General features: G+C 43.4%; 1 protein-coding gene across 1 annotated transcript; it reads left to right on the plus strand.

Annotated features, from left to right (window-relative positions):
* Positions 1-228: 228 nt before the first annotated feature.
* Positions 229-23,319, plus strand: LOC114643088 (dentin sialophosphoprotein-like). Its single transcript, XM_051928626.1, has 4 exons — positions 229-374; positions 2,503-2,579; positions 19,477-19,521; positions 22,048-23,319. The coding sequence occupies exons 2-4, from the start codon at positions 2,526-2,528 to the stop codon at positions 23,104-23,106; spliced, it is 1,158 nt and encodes a 385-aa protein (XP_051784586.1). The 5' UTR covers positions 229-374; positions 2,503-2,525; the 3' UTR covers positions 23,107-23,319.
* The last annotated feature ends 333 nt before the right edge of the window (positions 23,320-23,652 follow it).

Raw genomic sequence — 23,652 nt, forward strand, 5'->3', positions numbered from 1 at the left:
TGTGCAGCTGCCAATTGTTTTAATGGATATTCTCCCGATACGCTCAGGCCGCTAATCACATATATTTGGTTTCCAAAACATAAATCTGTCATAAGACGGGCAATTAAGGATAAACTCCTCCATTCATTACAACTCTACGGGGAAGTCTTAAGGTAAGTAGAGGGTGTGAGGAGATGGCACGAGCCGGCAGGGCACACCGGGCCCACCTTCGCGCTCTCTCAAACTGATTCGCTCCTTCGTTTCCGATGCAGCGTTTAAAAACGTGACGGCCACCCAGACGGACGCAGCGCCACAGGGACACGCCGACGAAGGGACGCACTCGGGATCTCCGTCACGGGACAAACCTGCCGGACTTTGAATTCACCTTCAGCGAGGTGAGTGAGCGGATGGGAAAGAAATCACAGAAAGCCGCGGGCTTCACTTTTGCGAGCGTGCATCTGGACTTGAGGGGACCACCGATGCGCGGGGGCTTCACGTTAAATGAGTTTAGAGGAGCTCAGAGCCCATGACACCGGCACACGTGGAGTGGAGTGAACGTTAACAACACACACATTCAAACGGGCTCAACTGACCCCTGGCCTGGTGGTCCCTTAGAGGCACAAGGACGTGAACACGAGTGAGCAGAAACACAAAGCGGCGCTTTGTTCTCAAGCGGTGGATTCCAGAATTAGTTGAAGGTGACATCTTGCTGTAGCAGTTGTCATCAAATGAACAAAAGTCACAGAAACATAAACATGAACGTAAAACAATTAATGAGCTAGAAAACGAACGAAAGGGACAGATAAGTATGTGAGGAAGTCACAATATTAACAAAGAGCTAGAGAGAACAAAATAATATGAAAGGCGCTATATAAAGTAGATAGATGAAAAGTACATTATATTACAAATAGAGCGATGTGACAGGCACTGAATAATAGACAGATGGGGAGATGTGAAAGGCACTATATAATAGATAGATTGAGCAATTGATAGGCATAAGCTTTACTAGATAGACAGATGTGAAAGGCACTATATAATGGATACAGATTATGTCATAGCTCGATGGATTAATAGATAGATATAAAAGGCACAACATGACAAACAGAGTAAGTGACAGACACTATATAATAAAATAGAAATAAATGAAAGACCACATAATATTTAGATTAACACATAGCCATTAAAGATGATGTTCAATAGATGGATCAAGGGATATACAGTGAATGAGAAGCATCATATATGACATTTAAGACACTATATAATTGGTTTATTGTACATATATCTATAATAAGAGAGATATGAAAGATGCTATAAAATAGACAGATTAATAGAGTTTTATGCATAGCATTAGAGATATGAAAGGCACTGTATCACACAGAGACAGATATGAAAAGTATTATATAACAGACAGTTATGAAATGCAATATATACTTGATAGATAATATGAGCCCTGCCCGGGGTTTGTTTCCTGCCTTGCACCCTGTGCTGGCTGGGATTGGCTCCAGCAGACCCCCGTGACCCTGTAGTAGGATATAGCGGGTTGGATAATATGAAAGGCACTATATAACAGATAAACTGAAAGATGGTTACAGTTGAAAGGCACCATTTAATAGACCAGCGATATAACAGATGATATATAATAGATAATTCAACAGAGGATTGGGTATGAATGATGCCATCCAATACAGAGATTGACAGTCAATAAATGAGAATTATTATAAAATTGATATGAAAGACGCTATATAACTGACCTATGACAGATACATATGAACGGTGCTAAATAATTCTATAGATAGATGGATGTGAAAGATGCTGTGCATCATGCAAATGGATAAAATATACGAAGAGCACTATATAAGATATGACAGGCACAATGGATTGTGTAGATAGATGTGCATGGCACGGTGGCTATGAAAGGCGCTATATGACAGACAGACTGAGAGTGAGGTGACAGCGTCCTCACCTGCCCTCGCACACAATGTCATTTTTGACAGGACAGGGTTTCTCCCGTCTACAGCAGAGCCGGAGCCCGTAAAGCGGCTCGTTGAACCCGTGTCTGTTTCTGACTTCAGAGAACTGCTGGCTCTCCGTGGCGTTCTGAGACAGTCGTGTGAGTAAATGAGCGGCCCCATAACAGCAGATCAGGAGAGAATGGAGCAGTGACCATGGGCGGTAAATCCTTGTTGTGGCCACTTATAAACGAAATGCCCCGCGAGTGGCGTGAAGCCCATGATGACAGCTCTGAGCTGCCCGTCTAATCTCACTATCCCTTGTAATTGCACACAACATGGCAGATAAAGAGGGACGGAGTGCTGAAAACACCTGAACAAATAGGCCTGTCACGCCGTGTTGTGCTGCGAATGATTCATGGGAGTGACATCTGAATGTCCTTGTGAAATATTCATAATTATCAAGGGTAATAATAAGGGGGCTGGGGCCGAAGTGCACACCACATTTGGGCTCCAGAGGTTGGTGATTAGCGCTGTTTACAGCCACTCAACTCCATCTTCTTTGTCACCACAGAAATACTGAAGGACGCTGCCAACATGAAGACTCTGCTGCTTCTCTTCAGCCTTTTTGGAGTGATGGGTGCCGTCCCGGTAAGCCTGTCGTCCTCTCTTTGTTTCTAGAAAATTATAGAAAATTCAAAATGGCAATGATAGGAAGTAGAGTAGAAAATAAATGGCAGAAAAGAGACACAAAATGAACACAAAATGGGCCGCAAGTCACCGTCACCCATGATGTCCGTCCACCCTCCGGTCCCAAACGACGGGGTCCTTTTGTAATCCATCAGGGCTTCACAGACAGCAGCCGTTTCTCTGGGACAATCAGATCCTTGGTGTTTGTTCATGTGGGATAGAAATGAAGGAGAGTGGATAAGGGAATGGGACTTGGGTGGGGGGGGTCTCTCAGGAGGTTAGCGGTGGTCGGTGATGGCAGGGATACTCTAGGAAGACCTAAGGAGCGGTCAGCTGAGGAGACGTTAGCAAGGACAGCAAGAACTGTGGCCAGCAACGTGAGTGAGGAGGACGGCCATGATGTGGTGTACCATAAGGAGTAACCTGGTAATGGTGGAGGTGACTGGGAGGAGAAAATGATGAAAACTAGCAAAAGGAAGGTCCATCCTCTTGAAACATCAAACTTAAAGCCAAAAACGTGTCTAAAGAGCACAGCCACACACAGATTCACACAGATTTATCCATCAACATGGAAGACGAAAGGTCACCACAGGCAATGACCATGACCTCAACATCCACTAACTGGGAGTACATCTGACAATAGGATGGTGTACTCTGTCATAAGTCACTAGATAGATAGATAGATAGATAGATAGATAGATAGATAGATAGATAGATAGATAGATAGATAGATAGATAGATAGATAGATAGATACTTTATTAATCCCAAGGGGAAATTCACAACTAACTACATGTTATCATTAGGGGGCACAATATGATGAAAGGGGGTTAAGCCCTCTAAAGTTCCCAAAAAGCAGGCCAGGACCTTCACCGTCCTGCCCATATAAGACCTTAGCCATGGCAGCCGGGCCCAACTACTACCTGCAGGCTTCGGCCTACACAGGCCCAAAAATGAGTCTTTTTAAAAGTTTGAACTGTTCTAAAATATACCAACAAGAGAGAAGATCACCGTAAACCCCTGACATGTTGAGACATACCAAAAGAAAAGTATCTTTGTAAATGAAGAATTTATTAACAAAAAATAGCCAATAGGAAATGAAAAGGATTTAAGGATTTTCTTTAAAGGCAAACACATCCAAACACACAATCTAATCATTGAAATGCAAGAAGCAGTCAAGAAAAGAGAACAACAGAAAAGAAAAGAAAAGACTTACAAAGTGCAAACCACTGGACAGGCAGCATATGAAGGTGGAGGGCGGTGCCTCGGGTGTGACATCATGGTGGCCCCGCCTCTTGGGGCTCCACCCACAGAACACAAGGAACTCATAGAAACTTCAGGACTGAGAAACAGAAACACTAAACCAAAAGCCGACATTCATAAAGACATGACATGAAGTACCGTATGTACTCGCGTATGAGGCGGGTCTTGAAACCTGAATAAATCAGACCCCGACTTATACGCCCGTTCAATAATACGACACTTAATTTTTTTTTTCCATCTTCTTTCTTCCTCCAGTCTCTCATCAGTTTCTCAGATATGTCAAATTTTTTTGTAGCAGCGCCGTTACTAATTTCTTTTGCTACTTCAACAACTTTTAATTTAAAACCAGCTTCGTATTTTCTTATGATCGAATGTTCCATCGTAGATAAGAGATGCTGTTACGATAAAGGAGTATGAGAGTGTGAGATACAAAAAACACAAAAACGTGCAAATGTCGCTTCAGAATAGCGCGGGTATTACTGGGTGGTCATGTAGGCACAACACATATAGGAAAAAAAAGGCCGTGTGCTCCATGGCGACTCTCTCAGGTGGGCGGCATTAGCATATCGTAATCTCTTGGGCCAATAGCGGGAGTTCATCGCATTCAACTTATACAACCGACATTATAAAATACCAGAAGTTAGACGGTAAAATGGAGAACTTAAACATCAGTATGTATGGTAATCATTCAAAAACAACAATAAAGCAGAAAGTGCACTAACTGGGACCTCACAACTCCCAAAAGAGGCCCAAAGTTAAAGGCACCTCAGCTCAGCCCGGAGCTCAAACTCAAGTCCCAGGCTCACGGCCTGCACAGGCCCAGCAGTGCAGCAAAGGCTTCAAACTCAAAGACATTCACAAGAGGAGACGGGGAAACAAAAATGTGTACAAAGATTTTAGGTCCACAAAAGCAGAGTCGCCTTTCTTTACTATTTAAAGCTTTATTAAGAATGTAAAAATATACAAAAATAGAAATAAATAAAAACAGAAAGGTCTGCCTCACAAAATCCAACAATGGCTCCTGATAACAAGATCCAAAAGTTGATCCTGAAAGACGAGGAACACAAAACGAGACGCAGTGACAGAGAATGAAAGCACAGATCGAAGTCACGACATGTTGTCATTAGGGGGTACAGTATAATGAAGGGGGGGGTTAAGCCCTCTAAAGTTCCCAAAAAGAAGGCAGGGACCTTCCCAGATATGGCCTTACCACTGTCTGCTGGGCCCAACTACTACCTGCAGGCTTTGGCCTACACAGGTCCACATTTAAAAACGGCAAAAAACAAAACCTAAAAATGAAGATCAAGAAAACGTTTGCCAAAAAGTCGTATCCCTGAGAAAAAAATAATAAAATAATAAAAAACAGAAAGAATCTCCCGAGTCTTTGAAGAAGTCAATAGACAGGAAATGGCGGCCAGTGTTCACCTTCTAAAGGACGGGCCCACAAAAGGGCGCCCATAACTAAACAAAATGGCATCAGAATGCCACAACTTATTTTCAACAGCAATAAAGCCATTCAATCAATCAAATTATTTGGAATCCTCCCAATCCAAACCCTCATAACGGAGTGTAAAGAACAGAACGCTGTGAATAATTAAAATCAGAAAATAAAATAACAACCTGCAAGAATGAAAAGCCAAAGAGCAGGAGAACAACGTCGATGCTGAGGCGGCCATTTAAATGGAGCTGGGGGCGGGGCCAGCATCAGGTGACCACGCCCAGTCTTGGCTAACATACAGAACACGACATATTTAATAAATAAAGAATTCATAAAATCATACAATAAACAAAGGACAACAAAATCACAAAATTTACAACAAAATTCTTAAGAAACAACAAAAAGAGTAAAAAAGACTCAGAAAGACTCTGGTGTCGTCTCTTTTTCTTTTTTTTTTGCTTTGACGCATTTTGTTAGGAATCTTGCTCTGTTTATTCATTTCATATTATTTCCCTATTATCATATTATATTTAGTAGTTCTTTAAATTTCCTTCCCTGTGTTCATTATACTGAGCCAAGGGGCGGGGCCATGTGATGCTGCTGCTGTAAGCTCCACCCCCTGTGTTATTTAAGAGCCAGCAGTGCACAAAATGGCGGCTTTGGCTCTGCGCTGATCTGCTCTTCTTTGGCTTTCGGTTTTGCATTTCATTTAAATGTACAAAAACAAGTGAGAGAAGCGAAGCTCCTTTATAATGAAGGCTGTCCTGTGCAACGTCAAAGCCAATCTGCTGGAGGGCTGACATCGAGTAACCGCCTTAGGCAGCAACAGCTTCGTCAGTCCTTCATATTGCATGTGCTGTAGGACATTATGTTTGATTTATGAAAGTGGCAGCAGACCTTAAAACCCCCCACAAAGCCAGAGGCGCCCTAATTCCTCATCTGGGCCGAGTGCATTGGCCTGAGTTGACTGGAGGCCAGTAAAACATTCAGAAAACCAAAATGGACGCCTCTAAGAAATCTTTTGGTGTGCCTGGCTTTTTGAAATAACTACCAGTTGATTACATTTGTGCATTATGTGCATTCAAACACCAAACAAATTCAACCTTAAACTTGCAAGGTTTGACTTACCAGTTGAAATGGAACACAGCAGAACCCCAACTCAAAGGCCAGCCCAAAAATGAAAGGAGTTTAAAACAAATTCTGACCCAAAGGACAAAGTGAAGTTTCTGAAAATTTAAAGACTTTCTGTGTCTCGCTGGGGATTTTCATTGTTTCACCCCCTAGTGGGCATTATTGGAAGTGCGCTTAAAACTTTGGGGTTGTACATTCTTGGGAACTCCAAGTTCACAGTAGTAACAAAATTGAGAAGGAACTATTATCATATTAAATAAATGAAATATATCAAATATATACAGCGCAAAATCAAAAACAGAATGAATAACATAACATACTTGTCTCACTTTCACAGTTAAAGAGTACCATCGACACCCTTAAACCAGCTCTCAGTCCTCTTGCTGTTGTACCACCTCGCCTCACAGTGTTTCGGGTCCATCTTTACTGGCCGTTATCAACGGTTCTATTACTGAGTGGGCTGTGCCCTCATTCTTTAAATGTGCTGCGGGGCGTCCCTGTCTTAAAAAAGGCAGAATTAGATCCTGGAGTTTTAGACAATTTTCGCCCGATTTCCCAATTGCCATTTCTTGCTAAAATATTAGAAAGAATTATTTACAATCAATCGGTTGATCATCTTAACTCCAATAATTTATCTGAGATCTACCAATCAGGCTTTAGGTGTTATATGGTGTTGAGACGGCCCTCCTGAAAGTATTCAACGACATCTCCATCATCACTGACTCGGGTGGCGCTGCAGTCCTTCTCCGCAGCCTTTGACACGACTGACCAGGAGACATTGCTGCTGGGCTTAAAGGGGCCGCTCTTAAGTGGTTCAGGTCACATCTAACTGGTGGACAGTGACTTTAAATTCCTCTTTTCCGTCTCCTGCTCCTCTTAAATGTGGTGTTCCTCAGGGATTCATTTTGGCTCCTATTTTATTCTCTGTATACCTTCACCCTATTGGAGTTATTTTTAAGAAATTTTAACATTTCTTTCCACTGCTATGCTGACGACACTCAGGTTTATATTCTCGTCTGCAACTCTGAAATAAGTCAACTGCACAACTGTCTGTCTGAACTAAGATCCTGGATGGCTAAAAGCTTTCTTCTTCTGAACCAAAATAAAACGGAGGTCCTTATAGTGGGCCCATCAGCTAAAGCCCAAATTAGTCTTGGACTTCTCGGCTCTTTCTGTCTTTAGCAAACCTCAAGTCCGCAATCTCAGTGTTATCTTTGACAGTAACCTCTCTATTGAGAAACAAGTTAACTGTGTAGTCAAGAGCTTCGTCTTTTAGGTATCATCAGGCCTTTTGTATCTTCTAGAGATCTGGAGAAAGCTACTCCTGCTTTTATCTTTTCTCGCCTCGATTACTGCAACTCGCTGTATTCTGGGATTAGCAAATCTCTGATCCGCAGGTTACAGTTGGTCCAGAATGCTGCCGCTCGCTGTCTGCTTGGGCCAAGAAACTCGAATTCTGTTTCTCCAAATATTAGCTTCTTGACACGGGCTGCCTGTCAGTTTTCAAATCTTGACATGGGCTCGCTCCTGGCTATTTATCTGAATTGTGTGCTTTACAGCAGCCATATCAAGTGCTTCGATCTTCTGGTTAGTTGTCTCTTGTTGTCCCTTGTGCCAAGTGGGGTACTCAGGGGGACAGACGGGGCTTTGGTGACCTCACCTGTGGGACTCTCTACCTCGTCACATCAAGGAGTCTTCGACAATTCAAAACGAGATTAAAGACTCATTTCAATTCACTTGCATTCTGTGACCTTCAGTAATACGCATGGCTTCCTCATTGTGGTTATGTAATCTGACTTCTGTTTATTATTTATATTATTATCTATCATATAGTGCCTTTCACATATATCTATCTAGTAGTTAGATAGATAGATGTGAAAGACACTATCTATCTATCTATCTATCTATCTATCTATCTATCTATCTATCTATCTATCTATCTATCTATCTATCTATCTATCTATCTATCTATCTATATATCTTTCATATCTATCTTTCTATCTATCTATCTATCTATCTATCTATCTATCTATCTATCTATCTATCTATCTATCTATCTATCTATCTATCTATCTAGTGCCTTTCACATCTATCTATCTATCTATCTATCTATCTATCTATCTATCTATCTATCTATCTATCTATCTATCTATCTATCTTTCTATCTATCTTTCTGTCTATCTATCTATCTATCTATCTATCTATCTATCTATCTATCTATCTATCTATCTATCTATTATATAGTGCCTTTCATATCTATCTATCTATCTATCTATCTATCTATCTATCTATCTATCTATCTATCTATCTATCTATCTATCTATCTATCTATCTATCTTTCTATCTATCTATCTATCTATCTATCTATCTATCTATCTATCTAGTCTATCTATCTATCTATCTATCTATCTCACTATCTATCTATCTATCTATCTATCTATCTATCTATCTATCTATCTATCTATTATATAGTGCCTTTCATATCTATCTATCTATCTATCTATCTATCTATCTATCTATCTATCTATCTATCTATCTATCTATCTATCTATATATCTATCTATCTATTATATAGTGCCTTTCATATCTATCTATCTATCTATCTATCTATCTATCTATCTATCTATCTATCTATCATATTAGTGCCTTTCATATCTATCTATCTATCTATCTATCTATCTATCTATCTATCTATCTATCTATCTATCTATCTAGTGCCTTTCACATCTATCTATCTATCTATCTATCTATCTATCTATCTATCTATCTATCTATCTATCTATCTATCTATTATATAGTGCCTTTAATATCTATCTATCTATCTATCTATCTATTATATAGTGCCTTTCATATCTATCTATCTATCTATCTATCTATCTATCTATCTATCTATCTAGTGCCTTTCACATCTATCTATCTATCTATCTATCTATCTATCTATCTATCTATCTATCTATCTATTATATAGTGCCTTTCATATCTATCTATCTATCTATCTATCTATCTATCCACTTCCTTCCTGCTTTCGCTGTGCATGCTGGGTGTTTGCTCTGGTGCGAGTGGCTGTGGTGGACGTTGAGTGCGGTGAGTGTTTTTTTTCCCTAAACTTTATCTCTTTTTTCATACTTTTTTCATTTCTATCATGCTTTTGAACTGTTATTGAAAGGTTTTGAGCGTTGTTTGTACTGAGTGGCGTTTTGGCCACTGCAGCCGGTATGGCTGCGAATTTAGAAACCCTGAGCCGCCGCCACGGAATAAAACTTCTGTTAGAGGAGTTTGTCCCGTTGGAGACGGCAGTTTTAGCAGTCGGTCAGGTGGTCGGTTGTGAAAATATTAAATCGGCTTCCAGAATGAGCGGCTCGATTGTTTTATTCTTAAGTTCAGTAGATCTGGTCTCAATAGTGGTGGAAAGAGGTGTAGTTGTTGATGGATCTTTTGTTCAGGTAACTCCGCTGGGCACCCCAGCACGCAAAGTAATTATTTCAAATGTGCCGCCGTTTATAAAGAATGAAACAATTGAAAAAGAGCTGGAGCGCCATGGCAGACTTGTTTCTAAAATTCGTTTTATTCCATTGGGGTGTAAATCCCCAGCATTAAAACATGTTCTGTCCTTTCGAAGGCAGGTTTACATGGTTTTGAATAGAATTAACGAGAATCTCAATATTGCAATGAAGTTTAAAGTTGATGGATTTGATTATGTGATCTTTGTGTCTTCTGATGAAATGAAATGTTTACGGTGCGGGAGTGAACTCCATCTGATTAAACATTGTCCCGAAAAAGAGAAAGAAAAACGAGGCAATGAACATGAAGTTCAGGAAAGGTCGGAAGGTGAAGTTCAAAGCCGTCCTGTAGTAGCTGGGAGCCGAGAGATTGCAGACGAGAGGGAGGCAATGCCTCAGGGGGATGAGGAAGACATCCCAAAAGGTAATCCAGATGAGAATGAAAGTGGTTTGAATACGGAGATTTCCGTAACAGTACCGGGCAGATCATGGGGAGATGTGGATGTGGAAGAGGAGGATGGAAATATTGATATTGAGAAAGACGGCGAGTTTAGACGCCCAGGGCGGAAAAGGCATGGAATAGAAGACGGTGGTACAACTAAAAAGCGGATGAACACGAGTCGGGGATCGGGCGTAGAGGGCGGAGATGCTGCTGATCCTCTGTTTAATGCTAAGGGGGCTTTTGCAGTTCTCGCAGAGACGGTCGATGACGGTCCTGCCGTGGTGAGCGCAGGGGAGGAGGGTGATGGAGAAATGTCAGACTGTTCAACCATCTCGGACTCCCAAGATTTAAGTGGCAGGGGCGGTTACAGCGCCCAGAGTGTTAAACAGTTTTTACAGGCGACGGAGGGCAGGAGAAGGGTGAATGTGGCGGATTTTTTTCCTGATGTGAATCTTTTTATATCATCAGTGAGTAGTTTGAGAAAAGACAAGACCATGGCCACGACGTTTAACATCAAAGAGCTCGTGAGATTAAAGAATATCACGAATAGGTTGAGGAAACAGGCTAAAAAATGAAAACTGTAATGGATAACATTTTTAGGAATTTTCCGCCGCTGTATCTGTGGTGGTCACTTGGTTTGGTGCTAAGTTGCTGTTTACATTTAATCAGTATGGCGAACTTGAAATTGGGAAGTTTAAATATTAATGGTGGGAGGAATCCAAGTAAGAGACTGACGCTTTTTGAGTTTCTAAATCAGAAAAATCTGACAGTCACCTTTTTACAGGAAACCCACATAGATGAGACAAACCAGTGGGAGTGGAGCAGGGACTGGAAGGGGGACTGCTTCTTTAGTAATGGGACAAATGTCAGTGCGGGGGTGGTGGTCTTGTTTTGCAGCAGTTTTCGAACAGAGGATCATAATGTGCATGAGGTAGTGAAAGGAAGGCTACTGAAAGTAAAAACGAAAGTAAATGGCTGTTGGTTCACTTTTCTTAATGTATATGCTCCAAATAATGGGAATGAAAAACTTGATTTTTTTAAAGTATTAGCAGATGTTTTAAGTCAGTGTGACCCTGAGGAAGTGCTGATATTGGGTGGGGATTTTAATTGTACCCTCGACCCTCAGAGGGACAGAAATAACAGCTTGGAGCCACACCCCCTATCTGCACGGGAATTGGGGAGGATAGTGGGGGAGACGGGGCTGGTGGATGTGTGGAGGAGTAAGCATGGAGACAGCAGCAGGCAGTACACATGGGGAAAGATAACTAGTGAGATCCTTTCTATGGCAAGACTTGATAGATTTTACACCCTTAAACACTTTTTGGGTCTATTTAAGGAATGCTCCATTGTCCCCACTGGTTTCTCAGATCACAGCCTAGTGGTCTGTACAGTTCTATCAAGCACCTACAGGCCCCGCAGCGCATATTGGCATTTTAATGTACTCCTACTACAGGATCAGAGATTTAAAGATATTTTTAATTATTTTTGGAGAGGTTGGAGGGATTCAAAGAAGGAGTTCAACAGCTTACAGCAGTGGTGGGAATTGGGGAAGAACCACATTCGATCCTTGTGTCAGCAATATACCAGAAATGTCACACGGTTGTTACAGTCAGAAATGACACAACTGGAAGGCAGAATATCTCAGATTGAACAGCTCTTAGGGAATGGCTCAGATGAAACACTTACGGAGAGTCTCAAAGCAACAAAGAGGGGGCTCTCACATTTACTAGATACAAAAGCTCAGGGGGCTCTAGTAAGGGCTCGCTTCCAGCAGTTAACTCAAATGGATGCACCAACACAATATTTTTTTAGTTTGGAAAAAAAGAATTCTCAAAGTAAAATTCTACACTGTGTGTGTAAAGCTAATGGTGAAAAGACACAGGACTTGGGTGAGATAAGAACTGAGGTCCGAGTGTTTTATGAAAATCTGTTTTCTGCTGAAGGAGGTGGTAGTGACGAAGACTTGCAGTCCTTTTTAGAGGACTTACCTCAGCTTTCTGAAACAGATGCCACCGAGCTGAACAAAGAGCTCACTATGGCAGAAATCTCGGCAGCAGTGAACGAACTTCATAATGGAAAAGTCCCTGGGATTGATGGCATTCCAATTGAATTTTATAAAGAATTTTGGGATGTCATTGGCCAGGATTTGTTAGAAGTGTTCGAACACAGTGTTAAATCAGGTGTGCTACCTCAGAGCTGTAGAAGGGCAGTGATCACACTTCTGCCTAAAAAAGGTGATTTGTGCCATATTAAGAACTGGAGGCCTGTGTCTTTACTTTGTGCAGATTATAAAATCCTGTCTAAAGCCTTGGCTAATAGAATGCGCACAGTGTTAGTGAAACTGGTGCATCCTGACCAGAGCTACTGCATCCCTGATAGGTCCATTTTTAATAACATTTTTTTAGTTAGAGATATTATTGCTGCAGCAAAACTGTTCAATTTTAGAACAGGATTTATTTCAATTGACCAAGAAAAAGCCTTTGATAGAGTCAGACACTCATATCTATGGAACACTCTCAAGGCCTTTGGATTTGGGGAACAATTTATAAAGTACATTCGGCTGTTGTATTGTGACATTTCTGGTATAGTTAAGGTCAATGGTGGTTTGTGTGCGCCTTTCAGCGTCCAAAGAGGAGTCCGACAAGGCTGTTCGTTATCAGGGATGCTGTACGCCCTCACCTTAGAGCCATTCTTAGTGAACCTGAGAAAAGTGCTGACTGGTCTCTCCATTCCTCACTGTACTGGGAATCCTGTAAAGGTCACGGCCTACGCAGACGACATTGTTGTTTTTATCGCAAATCAAGAAGACTTTGATAATCTTACTGACTGTCAAAGGAAATATGAACTGATTTCCAATGCTAAAGTAAACTGGAGTAAAAGCAGTGCTTTGTTAGTTGGAGACTGGGCTGGATATAAGACACCGAGTTTACAAGGAGAGATGCAATGGAGCACAGGAGGGATTCTCTACCTGGGAGTACATCTAGGAGATGATTACTATGTCCAGAAGAACTGGGATGGACTCTTGGAGAAAGTGGTAGCTCGGTTGGCCAGATGGAAATGGATACGATCCCAAATGTCGTACAGAGGTCGGATGTTAGTAATTAACAATCTGGTGACTTCAAGTCTGTGGCACCGGTGTATCTGTCTGGAGCCTCCACCACAGATTATTCAAGAGATTCAAAAAACTGTTGTTAATTTTTTTTGGGATGGTCTTCACTGGTTGAGGAGGGGCTTGTTATACTTGCCACTTGATGAAGGTGGGCAGGGGATTATGGACATTGAAAGTAGAATTATTGCCTTCCGCCTTCAGACAGTACAAAAACTGTTATACTCCATAACGCCCGAGCCCTGGATGAATCTAGCACTGCTCTTTTTTAACCATGTGGGACAAATGGGATTGGGCAAAAGCTTAATATGGTGTCATCTTGAGAAACCTGAGACCTTACAAGTACCAGACTTTTACAAGAGTCTTTTTAAAGCTTGGCAATTTTTATCAATTCAAAGAGACTGTGATGACCTATCATTGTTTTGGATTCTAGAAGAGCCCATTGTATTTAATCCAAATATCTGCACCACAATAGGACAGTCTGCAAGCTTTATTCATAGTCTCTGTAGAAATAACATTACACAATTAAAACATTTAATCAACTGGGATGATTTTAATTGGAAAAGTCCAGAAACGGTAGCAGCAGAAACAGAAGTGCACTCAGTGCGGCTTGTGGGGAATTTCCTAAAACAAGTTAAAGCATCTCTAGGAAGTGAAGTAAGGACACTCCTGCAGACCACCTTTAAAGACAAGCTGAAACCACCCGAGGATCAGACTTTCAATACACTTATGGTGTCTCCAGGAGGAGATTGGGACAATAGTAACACCAACAGATTACTTTCGACAAAAGATCTGAGAGACTTGCCCTTACACACCATCAGAGGAAAACAGCTCTACAGGATCTGCGTAAAAATAAAGAATCAGGATCAACTGAAAGCAGTGAAGGCCGACACACCCTGGAGGACGAAGATTGCCATTCCTGAAGGAACACTGCCAGCCTGGAGAGCGCTATATAGACCACCATTGACCAGTAGGGTAGGGGATTTACAGTGGAGGATATTGCATTGTATAGTTGCTGTGAACTCCTTTTTATCAGTTATTTGTCCAGGGGTTTTAGATACCTGCCCTTTCTGTGGGTTAAGGGAGACTGTATGTCACTGTTTTATGTTTTGTGAAAGATTGGGGACTTTTTTTAAAATGATAAAGCAGCTGATTGAGGGTCTGGGGGTCTGTTATAATAGGATGGTGTTTGTGTTTGGGGTAAAGAGCTCAAAAAAAACAAATACGAATGTTAACCTGGTTAACTTTATTTTAGGACAGGCGAAACTGGGAATATGGAAAACCCGGAAAAATAAAGTTAAGGGAGCAGGCAGCACAGACCCCACAGTATTATTTAAAATGATTTGTAAAAGTAGAATAGAAGTAGATCTGAATTTTTATAAATCTACTAGAAATCTTTCACAGTTTAAGGAAAAGTGGTGTGTAAATAATGTATTGTGTAATTATGACAATGATGAACTGCACTTTGTATTCTAGTTATAATTTGATTTATTAATAGAATATGTATGAGCAGAAATCTATAGAGTATTGTAATAAATGAGTGGAATTGTGGGAATGGAAGGGATGAATGAAGGGGCGAGGGTTTGGGTGGGTATTTATGAAATAAAGGGATGGACTGGGAGTATTTAGAAGTTCAAAATGTGATTTTATTATAGTTTTTGTACCCGTGGTTAGATTTTGTGTTTTTAATGTATTTCATACTGAATTTAATAAAGTTGTTTTTTAAAAATAAAAAAATATCTATCTATCTATCTATCTATCTATCTATCTATCTATCTAGTACCTTTCACATCTATCTATCTATCTATCTATCTATCTATCTATCTATCTATCTATCTATCTATCTATCTGTCTATCTATTATATAGTGCCTTTCATATCTATCTATCTATCTATCTATCTATCTATCTATCTATCTATCTATCTATCTATCTATCTATCTATCTATCTATCTATCTATCTATCTATCTATCTAGTGCCTTTCACATCTATCTATCTATCTATCTATCTATCTATCTATCTATCTATCTATCTATCTATCTATCTATTATATAGTGCCTTTCACATCTATCTATCTATCTATCTATCTATCTATCTATCTATCTATCTATCTATCTATCTATCTATCTATTATATAGTGCCTTTCATATCTATCTATCTATCTATCTATCTATCTATCTATCTATCTATTATATAGTGCCTTTCACATCTATCTATCTATCTATCTATCTATCTATCTATCTATCTATCTATCTATCTATCTATCTATCTATCTATCTATCTATCTATGTAGACTTGTTCCCTGGACACTTTTTACTATACTTGGACATGGATGTTTACACGCTGAGACTCGTCTATTCAGGTAGTCCCCTTCAAGCGCTGAGAACAAATGCCCGCGCCGGTGTGGTCCCCTATTTACCTGACGAGGTAAGAAGGTCGTATCGTGGCAGCAGAGCCAGCGCTAAGCTAAAGGCTAAGCGGCTAGCGAGAAAGTGCCATTACAAACCTTCGGTGCCTTCTGTGATCCTTTGGAAATGTGAACTCAATCTCAAATAAGATCGATGAACTGGCTGCACTGGTGAAAAATGTCAGAGAATGCAGTTTGTTGTGTTTTTGTGAAATATGGCTAACTACCACCATCCCAGATGCTAGCGTGGAGCTACCCGGGTTTAGCACATTAGAGAAGACAGAGACACAAATACCTGCGGAAAGCAGAAAGGAGGAGGACTCGCTCTCTATGTTAATACACGGTGGTGTAACTCTGGACATGTTAACATTAAAATCTCCACTTGCTGCAGGGACATTGAACTGTTGGCCGTAAGTCTGCGCCCCTGTTACTTGCCCAGAGAGTTTGGACATGTCATTGTTGTCATTGTGTACATTCCTCCTTGGGCAAACGTGGAGATAGCGGGTGACATCATCCATTCTGCTGTTGCTAAACTACAAATGCATTACCCCGAGGTGCTTCTGCTAATTGCTGGAAACTTCAACCATGTGATGCTGGACAAAACTTTACCTGCCTTCTCCCAGTATGTGGACTGTAACACCTGGTGAAATAGGACTATTGACATTCTGTATGCAAACATTAAAGACACTGCCTGCACTTGGGAGAGCAGATAATAACCTTGTTCTGCTTCAGCCTCACTACACACCAAGAGTGAGGGTCCTACCTGCAACCACACGCTCATTCAGGAAGTGGTCCCCTGAGGCAGAGCAGGCTCTGAGAGAATGGAACTACAGACTGGGATATCCTGCAGGGGTCACAGAGTGAGAACATTGAGGAGGTTGTTGACTGCACTACTGACTCCATCAACTTCTGTATGGACATTGTAGTTCCAGTAAGAACTGTACGCTGCTATGCTAACAACAAGCCATGGATTACAAGTGACATCAAGGGCCGTCTGAACCAGAAGAAAAGGGCTTTTAAAGACGGTGATCAGCATGAGCTCAAGCGTGTGCAGAAGGAACTCCGAGTCCAGCTCAGGGCAGCGAAGGAGCAGTACAGGAGAAAGCTGGAGCAGAAGTTGCAGAATCACAGCATGAAGGAAGTGTGGGATGGGATGAAGATCATCACTGGCTGCAGCTCGAAGCGGGGTGCCACCATCAAGAGAGATGTGGAGAGAGCAAACCAGATGACTTCTTTAACAGGTTTGACCACCCTAACCCACTCTCACTCTCACCTCAGAGTACTGCACCCTCCACACATCCCTCTGCTGAGAGTTTCCTCCTACCCACAATTACAGCAGCGCAGGTAAGCAGAGAGCTGAGGAGACTTCGTTCCAGTAAAGCAGCGGGTCCAGATGGAGTATCGCCACGACTGCTGAAGGTCTGTGCATCGGAGCTGGGGAGTCCTCTACAGCACATCTTCAACCTGAGCCTGGAACAGGGGAGAGTCCCAAGGCTTTGGGAAACATCTTACATCACCCCAGTCCCAAAGATATCACGTCCTAGTGAGCTGAATGACTTCTGGCCTGTCGCTCTGATGTCACATGTGATGAAGACCATGGAGCAGCTGCTGCTTCACCACCTGAGGCCACAGGTCTGTCTCGCCCTCGACCCTCTGCAGTCTGCATACCAGGAAAAGGTGGGAGTGGAGGAGGCCATCATCTATATGCTACACCGATCCCTCTCCCACTTGGACAGAGGCAGTGGTGCTATAAGAAGTATGTTTCTGGACTTCTCTAGCACCTTCAACACCATCCAACCTCTGCTCCTTAGGGACAAGCTGGCAGAGATGGGAGTAGATTCATACCTGGTGGCATGGATAGTGGACTATCTTACAGACAGACCTCCGTATGTGCATCTCAGGAACTGCAGGTCTGACATTGTGGTCAGCAGCACAGGAGCGCCGCAGGGGACTGGACTTTCTCCGGTCCTGTTCAGCCATCGGACTTCCAATGAAACTCGGAGTCCTGCCACGTGCAAAAGTTCACTGACGACACTGCTATGGTGGGCTGCATCAGGAGTGGGCAGGAGGTGGAGTATAGGAACCTCATCAAGGACTTTGTTAAATGGTGCGACTCAAACCACCTACACCTGAACACCAGCAAAACCAAGGAGCTGGTGGTGGATTTTAGGATGTCCAGGACCCTCATGGACCCCGTGATCATCAGAGGTGACTGTGTGCAGAGGGTGCAGACCTATAAATACCTGGGAGTGCAGCTGGATGATAAACTGGACTGGACTGCCAATACTGATGATCTGTGCAAGAAAGGACAGAGCCGACTATACTTCCTTAGAAGGCTGGTGTCCTTCAACATCTGCAATAAGATGCTGCAGATGTTCTATCAGACGGTTGTGGCGAGTGCCCTCTTCTACGCAGTGGTGTGCTGGGGAGGCAGCATTAAGAAGATGGACGCCTCACGCCTGGGCAAACTGGTGAGGAAGGCAGGCTCTATTGTGGGCACGGAGCTGGACAGTTTGACATCTATGGCAGAGCGATGGGCGCTGAGCAGACTCCTATCAATTATGGAGAATCCACTGCATCCACTGAACAGGATCATCTCCAGACAGAGGAGCAGCTTCAACGACAGACTGCTGTCACCGTCCTGCTCCACTGACAGACTGAGGAGATCGTTCCTCTGCCACACTATGCGACTCTTCAGTTCCACCCGGGGGGGTAAACGTTAACATTATACAAAGTTATTGTCTGTCTGTATACCTGCATTGTTATCAATCTGTAATTTAATATTGTTATTATCAGTATGCTGCTGCTGGAATTCCCCTTGGGATTAATAAAGTTTATCTATCTATCTATCTATCTATCTATCTATCTATCTATCTATCTATCTATCTATCTATCTATCTATCTATCTATCTATCTATCTATCTATCTATCTATCTATCTATCTATCTATCTATCTATCTATCTAGTGCCTTTCATCTCTATCTATCTATCTACTCTATCTATCTATCTATCTATCTATCTATCTATCTATCTATCTATCTATCTATCTATCTATCTATCTATCTATCTATTTTATAGTGCCTTTCACTTTCTCTATCTCTCTACCTTGCTGTACCTTGGAGTCTCCCTGGTGAGTGTCCCCGAATTTACTATGACGTTGATTTCTCTCAGTAGAAGGTGGCACAGTTGGCACTGCCGTCTCACCCCTGCCATGTTCAGCTGTAAGACAGACCACTGGCTCCCCTTTTTTTTTTTTTTTTGTTTCTCCCATCCAAGGTGATCTGCGTTGTCTCAATGGCCGCTCTGAACTGACCGACGGTGATGAGGTGGCCTTTTGTCCCATCCAGGTTTTGCTCCTGCCTTATTGCTGATGCTTTCCGGATGGGCTGTGGCCTCCCGTGGTCCAGACTGTGGGTGAGGTGGATGGACATTTCTGTGCAATGAGAGTCTTTTGTGTTTATAATATGGGGGCTCGCTCCATGTCGTGTGGGGGGTCCCGTCCTAGAGGTGAGCTGCTTCTTTGTCCTCTCAGTTGAGCTTCTTGCTGACTCTAAATATTTGTTGATATTCCCAGATTCTGCTGAGAGTCTTGAAGGAGACGAGATATGACAAGAGTCCGGTAAGTCTGAGTCATTATCCTGACGTGATTGTGGGGCTGCTGGGTGACTTCAGTTAAACGACTCACTTTGCTTGTTCTTATTTTTTGTTTTTCTGCAAATTTATACAAACAGGAGCAGTTTGTCATTTAAAGTTAAAGAGCCACACGTGACAGGCCTGCTTTTGATGACACGACTCCTGTGTGAGGTTGTAAACATGACAGCAATAAAAGTGAGAGTGAAGTGCAGGGTCCAGACGAGAGGGGGTCCCACTGTCCAGTCAGAGACCACTGAGAGCCTCACCAGACACACACAACACTTTACTAAAATTAGATAAGATGATTCTGACAGGAGTTGCTGCTCTGAGTCCTCACCAGGCTCGGCTGCAGGGGGTCATTTAGCCGGGCTAAGCCCCTACACTGTCCTCTATCCTGTTACTTGTTGGCTATTTGGACCCTTTGTGCCCCCCTAATATTTTGGGTGGCCTCCTCTCCATTTCAGTCTGGTCCATACACTTAGAGGCAGGAGTTGTGGTTAAACGTTCAGATCATTTAATTTTTTGCTTTAACAAACTGACAACAGACCTGAGACAAGCGGGCCTCTCCAGTTCCTGTCCTTCATTTGGCCACATGAAGATCCTTAACACGCAGCTCTGGACGGCTCCTCAGTCCTAGCAGGGCACTCAGTGAATTCACTGCAGTTTATAGACAGTGGAAGGTTTAACTTCTTATCAGTGGTGCCCCCCCGGCCACCCTGTTCCATCCCCCCCCCCCCCCCCACAGCCAAAATGAATCGATTCTTCTTCTTCTTCTTCTTCTGCTGTGAAGCTACACTTGCAACTCTAAATGTGCCACTCTAATTACTGCTAATGCTGGTGAGGTGCCATCTGTTGGAGTGACAATTCCCCCCATGGGATTAATAAACTTTATCCAATCTAAATGCAATATATTTTTTTACTATATGCATTTCCAACAGATGGCGCACTGCATACATTAATGCTGAGGTCTGCCTTGATTCTTTAAATTTCAACCCATCTTAGACGGGTATCACAAGTAGTTGTGGAATAAAATGTGAGGTACAAAAAAAAGCAGAGTGGGTTCCAGTGGATAGTCCATTAAGGGTCCTGGTGGAATTAATAGAATGATGGAGGATCACAGCTGTCCACTGTGCGCTCTTTATGAAGAGTTGTGTCTTCTTCTGAAGGGGGTGGAGTCTTTATAGAGACAGAAGTGGAAAGGGCGGGGCCAATGAGAGCAGAAGAGGAAGTGACATCATCAGTCCTTCAGGTGGGCCCGCCTCCATTTTTAAGGAAGTAGAACAGTGGTCAGCGGACGAGACACTTGCTACATTTTCAGCCATGGACGTGCCCCCTGAGCTGGCATAGTTGGCATGATGTTGTGCTCCTTTGCGTTTTTATTCATTTCTCATGCCAAACGAACTCCTGCACAACTGCATGCAAACAAATGAAACTCGGCTCCTCCACCCTTCACCACTTCTTATGTTATCTGGGCCCGTTCTTCATGTTCTTCTTCAAATGACTGTGGCCACCTTTATGGCAGTAGATGTTCCTTTCGTGCTTCTTGGCTGGCGTACACTGCATGGTCTTCACCCAATTCGGGGGGGGGGGGGGGGGCACTAGAACCAGATGTTCAAACGGGCAGTTAAATTAAACAAGAGGTGGTCCTCATGTTAGTACAGGCCATGACCTTCAGGTCTCCTCGCTAAACTGGTCACAGACAATGATGCAGAGGACACTGCAGGGCCAATTGGTGCAGCCATCAGCTGGAAACTGAATCACTGAGAAATGGCATCAGGTATACAGGACAGTGTGGTCAGGTGTGGTTGTGACAGACTCAGACTTGAAGAACTTTTGTGACCCCAACCAGCTCGATCACGAGATAAAGAAGAATTGTAAGTGAAACGTGAAGCATGCGTCCTCGCAGAAATCCCGTATGGGAGTTTAGCAACTCTGCCATCCTGAGACTTGCTTGGGCACCTCCTTCTGGGATGCCCGGGTTTTGTGTGGGCAGGACTGGAAAGGGGTGGAGTTACTTGTCCTCACTGGGACTGTACTGGATGGAAGAGAAGAAAGTGCTGGCAACAGCGCCCCCTCTGTCCACAGCAGGTTATTACACCGCAAATGAAGGAGTCACATGTGTGACGACAGGAGATCAGATGAAGAATTGGCCTGAGGGTTTGTTCGAAACATTTTAATAAGACGTTAAATGAGGGAGGGACGCTGCTAACTTATTTCTTGGTGGAGATGTGCAGGAGCGCCGCTGCGTCTTCTCTCCTTGTCTCCCGTCGACACAATCCTGACGATGCCAAGCTGTGGCATCAAGTGAGGGTGAAGGACGATTCTGCTCAGTGTGGACTGAAGGTGAATGACAGCAAAGTCACTGCAGGGTCTAAGGAGGTTAGGAAGGAGGCGCAGCTTTGATACAGAAGAGAGTCTGGGGTTGGGCAGGACATTTTGGAAAGGCGCAGTTCTCAATGAAGCCCCCCTGAGTCTTACTGGGCTGTTTTTTTTCTTTGTGGTCTTTTAACAGATTCACACCGTTTTCTCTGTGGATGAAGGCACCAGTGGAAACGGAGAAGCTCAAGTTGGGACGATAAATGAGAAGCTGCTGCAGGAGAAGAAGGAGATGGCGGCGGTGGCAGCACCCGAAAACGGAGACACAACAAACGGCGACATCGATGAAGACGCGACCCCAGCGCCTACATATGAGGGGGACACGATGAAATCTTACTACGGCAAACCGGGGGAGAAGGACATTAAGGACGAGCAGATGTTGTCCAGCAAGAACAAGGACGATGAGATCGACTTTAAGGCGGATGAAATTTTACGTTATGACGGCGACGCCAAAAGCAAAAAGTCCCAGTTTCACGGTTTGATTAGAGCATCGGACGTCTTCGAGTTTGACGACGAAGGCATGCAAGGCGACGCGCCCAAGGGAGGGGACAGCAGTAGCTCCGATGAGTCTGGTAAGGCGTGCAAAGGCAGCGACTCGAGTGACTCCAGCGACACGTGCAGCTCCAGTGACTCGAGTGACTCGGGTGGCGCTTGCAAATCCAGTGACTCCAGCGACTCCAGTACTACGTGCGGCTCCAGCGATTCCTCCGACTCCAGCGACTCTGGGACCGCGTGCGACTCCAGCGACTCATCGGACTCCTCCGACTACACGTGCGACTCCAGTGACTCCAGCGACTCCAGTGACGCGTGCGGCACAAGCGACTCCAGCGATTCTTCCGATTCCGGTGGCCAGTGTGACTCCAGCGACTCCAGCGACTCTTCTCACTCTACTAACGCCTGCGGTTCCAGCGACTCGAGCGATTCTTCTGACTCCGGTGTCTCGTGCAGTCCCAATGGCTCCAGTGACTCCAGTGACTCCAGTGATTCCAGTGACGCGTGCGGCACGAGCGACTCGAGCGACTCAAGCGATTCCTGCAGCCCAGGCGACTCATCCGACTCCAGCGACTCCAGTGACGCGTGCGGCTCAAGCGACTCCAGTGACTCCAGTGACAGTTGTAACACCAGTGACACAAGCAGCTCTGCCAATTCAGGCAAACGGGCAAAGAGAAACAGGAGCAGCGAGGAGAAGAGATAAACGGCAAAGAGAAGCTGCAAATGTCCGGCACGTCTGTAGATTATTGTAAAGTAAAGCCACGTATTTATTACCGCAGCGTTGGCCAAACAGCCATCGCGCTCTAAGAGTATTTAGTGTGAAGTGCCTTGTCGGTCTGTCCTGTAAAGACCTTCTCCTTTTTTATTATGTAAATTATTTGAAAAACGCTTTCAATAAATCACTTTTAGATATGAATGGCGTTGATGGTCGTGTCGTATCGATGTACGAGGTGACGGTTAAAGCGCAGAGTAACACATCACTGAGCCAATCAGGCGCGCCTGTACACCTGCTCATCCGGGCAGTGACCTGATCAGCCAATCAGGCGGCAGCAGTGCGATGTATCAAATCACCCCACAGCTGCAGGTCAGGAGCTTCAGTTCATGTTGACATCAAACACCAGAATGACCTCGGTGACTTCGACCGTGACATAGACAGGCTGGTTTGAGGATTTCTGTAGCTGCTGGGATTTCCACGCACAACAGGCTCTGGAGTTTCATCAGAGTGGGGAGAACAACAGAAAAAATGTCC

This window comes from Erpetoichthys calabaricus, chromosome 5 (genome assembly GCF_900747795.2).
Source record: "Erpetoichthys calabaricus chromosome 5, fErpCal1.3, whole genome shotgun sequence".
Taxonomy (NCBI): domain Eukaryota; kingdom Metazoa; phylum Chordata; class Cladistia; order Polypteriformes; family Polypteridae; genus Erpetoichthys; species Erpetoichthys calabaricus.